At 34.4% G+C, this 9,195-nt stretch overlaps 1 protein-coding gene across 1 annotated transcript; it reads left to right on the forward strand.

Moving 5' to 3' along the window:
* The first annotated feature begins 4,331 nt into the window (after window positions 1-4,331).
* On the forward strand, window positions 4,332-4,760 carry LOC134283800 (uncharacterized). The gene has a single exon (XM_062766277.1). It carries the CDS (start codon window positions 4,332-4,334, stop codon window positions 4,758-4,760), a length of 429 nt encoding a protein of 142 aa, XP_062622261.1.
* Window positions 4,761-9,195: the final 4,435 nt, after the last annotated feature.

Genomic DNA, 9,195 nt, shown 5'->3' on the forward strand with positions numbered 1-9,195 from the left:
GAATTCCACTGTGTCAACAATTCCTCTCTTCTTCTTCTCTAACTCAGATTTCACATGGTTCAGTTTTTCATTCTTTTTAACTAAATCGTCTCTCAGCGTTTTTCATGGCGTTTTTTGATTTCTGTTAGCATGGTTATTATCTCATCACATTGTTTCTGTAGCTTTTTAACCTCGGAATCACACACATCTTTATTTTCAGTGATCTGCTTCGATATTTTCTCCTTCTTCAAATCAATTCCAGGCAAATCCTCTTCCATGATTTTCTTAAGAAATTCCTCCAAACCTCTCCTCTTTTCCGTAGCTGCCGTGATCAGAGTTTTCCAGTTATGATCTCTATGATCTGTTTTAGCACACAGGGCACAAATAAATTCATCACAGTCCTCACATATCATATCAATGAGTAATCCATGGGTTTTACAAGTTTTAATACGCACTAGAGGAGACCCCAGTGGATATTCTTTTTCATTTGCAGCCTTGTTTGTCGGGTATTGACTACCAGAGTCCTAGATTTTAGTGCGCATATTAGATAACCATGAGGCATGTGCATGGATGCGTATAAAGATTTTAATAAGCACTTTGATTTTATTCAAAATGACAACTGTTTATGCAGTTTTAAGTAGAAAATTTCATAAAAAGATTGTTTCTTTGTTCAATTTTTTCGAATATGACAAGAAAGTCACTTATTAAATAGTTAAGTAGCTTACACCTTTGATGATAAATGGGCATTTTGCATGGTCTCTCCCCCCCCCCCCCCGACTTCCCTACTTAAAATTAAAAGCATATTTGGGTTTAAATGTACGCAACTGAGAATTTCCGAAGGAACATAATGTTGTTTTTTGCCTTTCAATATTGAGGACCATTGCTTGATTTCCTATCACAGAACTTTTTGATATGATGCTCTACGAGGGCTGTTCAATAAATAATGTCCTGAACTATATGACATACATTACAGATACCGTATGAAATTAAACTTGACTTGCTCTCATTATTGAATCCTTTGTGAATTTATAACAGTTTATGTGACCACTTTTCATCACATAGTTTCATCATGAGAAGCTGGGAAACAAGGGCTTTTCGAGACACTGCAATATAAATGAATGGTAAAAAATCAGTAAACAAGAGTGAAAATAAAAGTTTCATTAAAGCTGCCGTAAAACGTGTAAAAAATCTCAAAGAAATATTGACTGAAATATGTGTCATTTAGTGCAACCAATGCCTGTTTTATAGACAAAAGAGCAGTTGGATTTCAATGATAAAAAATTATATAAAGGGCATCAAAAATGGGTACCCTCCTTGCCAACAAAAATTATAACAACTCATGTACTATTCGCCAATTTTCAACAAATAATATCTGATGCTGTATGATTGACTTTAAGACATATAGCAAATTTGACAGAAATCACATCGGGAGTATTTTACACCGTATTTAAGAAACGTTTGGCGGTAAAAAAAGCTTGATACTCAAAGGTTACCCTATATTTTGAAAAATGAGTGAAAATGACAGCGTGTACGAAATTCTTAACAATTATTTTAAAATATCAGTAATTATAGTTATCCACGTTTGTTTTATTTTCAAACAGATATTGGAACATGAATCTATCGCTTAAAACCCTCGAAACAAAATTTACCATAAGATGTACTTGATAAAAAAAGGCGAATGTCTGAAAAGTGCACAGGTATGCAAGAGCACAAAGACAGATTTATATGTAATTTTCTTAAACACTAGTTGTAATGTTGTTCAAAATCGTATTCAGAGAGACAGTTTAATTTCTGGAGGAGTCTAGAAAGCACTCTTTTGGCCAAAAATCAAAAGGTTTATTAGAGGAAGGACCAAGAATCAGGAATCCACCATTTTGAATTTCTTCAAGACAGCGTCCAAAACCGCATGCCCTGAAGAGTAAAGGGGTTTCCGGGATAAACAGAAAGTTAATGCTTTTTTACATTAACAATTTTTGCAAGGTATTTGACTTCTTGACTTGTTTCAATTTCCAAACTTGGAAAAGACACCTTTTAAAAGGAAGAAACAAGTCCGGGAAATCATTGGATCTGCCATTTTCCAGTATACTGAGGGACATACCTAAATATGAGTTCTACAAACAATTAGAAATTGGATATAAAATGCTACGGACATGTATTTTATTTTAAAAAGATTAAATAATAAAACTATGAAAAATAAATAATTGAAAAGCGTCTTTTACTTCTATCTGAGCACCGAGGACATTATTTATTGAACAGCCCTCGTATACAAATTATTTTTCGACCCTCATATGTGTTTAGTCCTTATCTTTTGTTTTTAACTCTTTTCCTCTTTAATCGTCCTTCTTGGACAAATTAAAATTTTTATCTATTTCATTTTAAGCTCACCTCACTGAAGTTGGATGAGCTAATGTGACACCCTCGGCGTAGGCGTCCCAGGATAAGGGTTTTTGGAACAGTTTTCTTTTTTAAGTACTTTTATGCCCTATATTAATTAGACATGCATGAAAGATGCTTCTATTTTGTTTCGTTTTGTATCAGTCAAGTTTCAAATACTGCAATTTCAGCAAAGAAATGACCAGGTTAATGTTTTTGGAGCAGATAATCTTTGTGCAGTTTTTACTGTGGATGAGTGAACAGATTATGTGTTGGTGTAGGTTTCATTTCCAAGTAAATATGAACCCTATGATGACCAAACTTGCATTGATGATGCATCTCAGGATGCACAGTTAAATGGACTTGCTTCGGATGCTGAAGTAGACATACATTTTCCAGATAATGGACCAGGTAAAAGTTATGGGTGCAGGCCTATCACCAAGAATCTATAAGGCCTATATTAACCAAACTTGCACGAATGATGCATCAAGGGATGAATGCTCTCAAACTTGTTTCAGATGCTGGATTTGAATAATTACTTTTTTTTGATGATTTGAAATTTTGGATATACCTATTCCAAAGTAACTGAAAGCCGTTCAGATCAAAATTGCATAAATTTTGCATTTTTGGAATATTGGTTAATCGTGTGACTTTGCTTTACTTAAGCTATGCAACATTCCTTGGTGTGAGCTCTATAATCTCTGATTATTAGTGATTAACTATGTAAAGTTTTATTTTAAACGATGAGAAAACGATTTGCAGCCCAACCGTACTATTAATATCTCGCTGTTGTATGAGAAACATGAAACTTATTAACTCAAATATGTGAGAGTCTCCAAAAATGTTTCTTCTGGATAGAGGGAATCTTGAGACCAAATATAAGGCTTGTAGCGCTTAAAGATTAGAAAATAAAATCATCTATAAAATCGTTGGTAAACTTGTGTGATATACCGTATAACGGGTATTTTTTACGTGCTGCTACTTGTAACTAATCTTTAAGCCCCAGTCACACTGTCACGATTTTAGATCACGGTAAGATCCGATTCAGGGATCCGTGAATATTCTTAGACATCCGCAGTCAGTACCGTTGTGATCCCTGATAACTCAGATTAATCCTGAATGACCCGTAAATTATCACGACTGTTTTGAAATGTTCAAAACAGTCGTGAAATATCTGGGCGGTCTGTTGTTCCTGGAACATCGTAGTCGGTCCGTACTGTAATCTTAATATCACCGTGTAACCACCGTGAAGTTTCGGGGACATTCGTGACAAATAAGTCTACGATTGTTTGAGGAGAACGACGGTTGTAATAGGGTAAATGTACGGCTGTTAATGACGATCCCTAAGGAACCGTAACCAAAGTACGTTGTGACTCAGTTGAAGAAAGACAAGGTCAAGGAAAAAGTACGAATATTGACGACCTACCAATGTTATCACAGGCTGCACAACGGTTTTTGACGGACAACTACTATGGTTGTACGGTAATAGACGGATTGAGTACAATATTTTACGATTCTAAATTCACGTGTTTCTCCAAATCATGCAGAATTACCAAGTCGTGTTTCGATGCAGATCTTCATGGATTTGATACTTTACCATCAGGACAGATTTCGACTTCTAAACTTGCAACTGCAGTTGAACAGGCAACAAGCACAGAATAACATCGTCTTGGCACATGCTTTTCTGAACCAGAGGAAAAAAAGAGAAAGAGGAAAACAGTTTGGGTCAGACCATGGTTGCAGAGGCGTGATCTCTTGGGACACTACACCAGACTTATGGTTGAACTCAATATCGAAGATCTTGGAGCCTACAAGAATTTTTAAAGAATGGATCCTGCGATGTTCCAGGAGATCCTGTTCAGAAAAGAGGATCGCATAAGAAAGAATGATACTTGCTTTATAGGAAGGCTATTCCTACTGGGTTAAAGCTGGCTATAACCTTGCGATACCTTGCATCAAGAGATAGCTACCACTCATTAATGTATGCTTTCAGAGTTTCCCACAATGCAATCTCCCTCTTAATACGTAATGTTTGTGAAGCTATCATCGAGATATACGCCGAAGAAGTAATTGCTTGCCCAGTAACCCCCGATGAATGGAAGACCATCGCAGACGGATTTGGAGTTCGATGGCAGCTGCACCATTGTCTTGGTGCACTTTATGGCAAACATATAGCTATCAAATGTCCAAAAAATGGTGGTTCTCTCTACTACAATCATAAGGGCTTCTATTCCGTAATTTTACTAGCACTTGTGGATGCGCACTATAAGTTTGTTTGGATCAGGAAGAACAATGATATAGTAGGTGGTAACCGGCTTACTTGTGCTGCTAAAGCTCAGAAAGAGTATCTCAAGGCTTACTACAACTCGGAAGCAGGAGTAGTGCCTTGGCAGGGAAACATGATTTGAATCAATTGCAAAAGGACTTATTTTTTATGTGATTATTTTTACAAAGAAGTGAATACAAGTGATTTCATTTGAAAAAAAAATTTACACTGTATATATATATATATAGGGATATAGGGATATTAGGGATGACAATTTGTAACCGGTTAACCGATTACTCGGTCGGAACGATGGCAATCGGTTAGAGAATCTGTAATCGGTTAGTCGAAAAAAAATAATTTATACAAATTTCAAACCAATTTTGTTAAAAATTTTATTTTTGAAAAAAAATTAAATCTTGGCATAAACGTTCATAATTCAGTGTTTTCATATACATGATATATCCAAGCTGACTTGGGTGTAATTATGGTTCTCCGGATTGAGAATCAGATCGTAGGGGTTTATTCCCCGAATGGCTACTCGGAAAAAACAACAACAAGTAATTATCACACTCAATTAAGGGGCCCTCTAAGGGGTACAGGTAAACATACCTGTATTAATAATCTATACAAGAATTTAAATAAAATAAAATGGATTTTTATTTCATTTTTTTTATTTGAGCACTAGTATTAATAAATATTTGGTATACATATTTTTTAAATAAATAATTTTACAAGCACAAAACATTATACAAACTATGATTTATCTTGAAGTTCTATTGTTTAGCAGCACTGATTTTCACAATATATATTAAATAGCACTGTTTCACTTTCAAATCACACATATTTACAGTGTATTTAGTCCATCTCCATATGTTTCATCACAACTAAGGGACCAGTATCCAAGGTGAAGAAATTCAGATGCAGAGTCTGTGTAGGTCATTAGATCAATGATGCCTTAGAGTTTCTGATACCTTTGTTTCAGTAACTGCAATCTTCTCTTTATAGTTGCATATTTTTTTCTTTGACACTTATTACGATAGTTTTGATTATTAAAAATTTCAAAGTCAACTGATATGAATTATCAGTTGCTTCATCAATTACATTTATTAACTTTGGAATTCCTTAAAAATCAAAGAGATCTTTATACCTATGAGATGCAATGTCTCCGGTTCAAATAAAACACATCTGTTTTTATCTCGAGTCGTCTATAATTATTATAAAAATTGCAACATAAACGTCTGCATTTTATGATGATTTAAAAGAATGTTTTAATAATAATAAATTGATTTAAAGGATAGATAAATGAATTAAATTAGACAAAACTTGTTAAAAACACTTAAGTTATCATACATAAATATCTATATTATTTTAAGAAAAAAAAGCATTTGTGTTAATTTATTCAAAGAGTTTGAAAATGAAGCACAAAAAGGGGATAATAATTTGTAAATTCTCAATCAAAACTATTGAATAGTTTGGAAAAAATAGAATAAAATTAAAATTACAATTTCATTTTTCTTAAATCTTAGTTTTATTTATTTATTTTTTTATTCAGTATATTTCCGAAAATAAAAAAAAACCCTCTTAATTAAAATAAAATTGAATGAATATATCTGATTTATTTAAGGAATAACTGTCTTATTTTTCGAATTCATGAAGTGATCAATGGATTGGCTTGTGTAATAATTTGCATAAACGCCGAAGGCGTTTATGCATAAAATTATCACACAAGCCAATCCATTGATCATCTTCATGAATTCGAAAGATCTGACAGTTATTCCTTATATTTACATGCTTTGATTCTGCCAATCCACGGGCTCCAAGCCTGCTTCTCTCTAGGTGTTGTCCCGCCCTGCACGTGGTTTTTTTGGAACCCCGCCAAAACATTCATGAGGAAATACATTACATTTACAATTGGTAATTTTATCTAGGACAAAGACATTGGAAATGTAAATATAAAATATTGCTTGTCCAGGTAAACACATGTAAGTCTACCTGTTCCCCTTAGAGGGCTCTTTAATTGAGTGTGATAATTACTTGTTGTTTTTTCTGAGTAGCCATTCGGGGAACACACCATCGTAGGGTAACTGGTCATTTAGTGTTTGAAGTGTTAATTACTGTTAAAACACCAAGTCCTTACCCTGACTGTCCAGTATTTCATTAATGATAATTAAATCACCGTTAAGAACTGCGAATTAGTAATTTAAGTGATGTATTTCAGACCTATGTTTTATTCAACTCTCTGGCAATCTGGGAATGTAACTCATTTGTCGTTTCCTCCTGTTGGCCCAACTTTCCTATCAAAAGTTCCGTCTCCCGGTCAAGGTCTTTGGTACATTTTGATTTCTGTTGAGATCGAGAAAGAGTCTTATTCACAGTCTGGCCCTAACAAAAAATTATACAGGACCACATGTAATATACTTTACTAATGTTAGCTATAGTTTACTTTTGTAAATACCATAACGATGTATTTCTATATTTATTGCATAAAAGTAATTTTGCCAAGAACTTCAGATCTTTACTTGTATAAATTAACAGTTGTCATAAGAAACATGTTGACATTAACAGGAACGAGTACTTGTACCATTTCCAAAATATCCATTGTTGATATGAAATTTGAGAGATCCAAATGTATGTAACTTTAAAGAAATCTTTATTTATATTTTCTTAAATCAACCTTTCAAAGTACAAATATGTATTTTTTTAGTAAACTAAATTATTTTTTGTGAAGGGGGTGGGGTGGGTTGGGGGTTAGGATGTACCTGCGAAGTAACAATATTTGGTCTGGATTCATCCAGCTCTGAGTCCGAGTCAGGAATAGGTAAAGTGGTTCTTTCCGAAGCAGCAATCTTGGCTGAAAAAAAAATAATTTTGAATAATGTCAAGTAAAACACTTAAAATGCAGTATGCAGAAACCAAAATATGGGTAGCATTTTATAGAATCAGGGGCCCGTTTTTACAAAAGACCGAAAACTTCGTAATTGATTGTTAAATTTTACAAAATTAATCATTCTCTTTGAAATTGTTTGTGTAAAAATATCTTAACACAATCCTTTTTTTAAAGTTTAACATCATTTTCAAGATACTTTTAATTGAAAATTTATGTGAAGAATTAAATTTAGTCTTAAGTCGTAAGTCTTTTTGTAAAACGGCCCCAGAGCTGTAAAAAATCATCGGAATAAATGATTTATTTAATTACATTGATTCCTTGTCTACTCGGAACTCTTGCGATGTGCTGTTGAAGAAAAAGAAAATTATCCATTATGAACTGATCTCTCTGCGTCATTTCCCTTGCCTCTGCCCCAGACCTGTTTAACGTCAGCTTGCCCAGCCTCATACGAATGTTCTAATACCATCTTCTAAGTTCTCCTGCAGACTCCATGTTTAGCTCTGTAGCCTTTGGGTGCCATAACTGATTTTTTTTTCCGATGTCCCGGTAGGCTTTTAGCCCCTTCGAGTATAGACAAATTCCCTTTAAGTCAGTCCTCTAGATTTATTTCATTTTCCTCTGACAAGAGGATAGAGCTTTTTCTCTTTTTCTTTGAAGGGCCCTCTTCTTCACTGATGGTGGGAGAGGGGGGTGTTTTCGTTTTCACCTTTATTTTTCTCGGCTTCATGATCTGTCCCTGTACATGTGGGGCTCTCTTCGACAGGAATAGACTTCTTTTGTTTTTTTGGTGGAAGAGTGATGTCTGCTTTTTTGGCATTACCTCTTCTGGGCGGCATCTTTACTACAGTGTACCTTTGAAAATGTGTTGATGCTGACATGTTTCTATCACGTGATTTCCTGAATTCCTTACAAAATGCGTAGAGTGATCTTAGGAAAGCCTTCGTTTTTCTTCGAATGTCCGTAAGTACGCCGTGAAAAACTGTAGATTGACCGTATGAATGCCTTGGTCATCCTTGGAGTGACCGTTGTATTGTACGACTTGAAACAAGGTGTACTGCGTTTAGCCGTGACGGTGTCCGTATTGAGAGAACCATGTTCCTTAATGTAACCATATCGAAACCTTCATATAATTTTTTGCGCCGAAAAAACGTATCAGCGTTACGATCTTATACGGTCTTTAAAATCGGGATGAACAGTTGCGATTTGTCTCTCTTTGTTTTCGGTAAACACTAGACGAGCACGTGGTGTGCCTATAGCTATGTGTTTTATTAAAAATGAATAAATTATGGGCACATTGTTCACGTATAAAAAGGTAAATGATAAAAAAAATTATAAATGTACACCTGCATCTGTAGCTCCGCATTCTCCATCTTGTTCTTTAATGAGATGCTTGCAAGAGGTATACCTACAAAAGGTATTATTGCAATATAGCCAGTGTTTTCATTGAATGTTTAAAGGTAAAAATATCATAAGTATTGACGAATATCAGAACTTTCAAAATCAGAGAGATGAGAGCAGTTATTTAGGGAATGTTAAAGAAAGAATGAAGATTAAATCGAGAATAGCGATAGAACAGGCTCCTATAGAAATCTATATTGTTGTATGGGTAGTTTTTATTGAATTCAAAAATGGCAATAGCTAGAACTTATTTTTAGCATTTATCTTCACATTTATCAATAAATAACGCATT

Source organism: Saccostrea cucullata, unplaced genomic scaffold, assembly GCF_032062105.1.
Source record: "Saccostrea cucullata isolate Sc308-1 unplaced genomic scaffold, CSIRO_AGI_Scuc_v1 ctg5337, whole genome shotgun sequence".
Taxonomy (NCBI): Eukaryota; Metazoa; Mollusca; class Bivalvia; order Ostreida; family Ostreidae; genus Saccostrea; species Saccostrea cuccullata.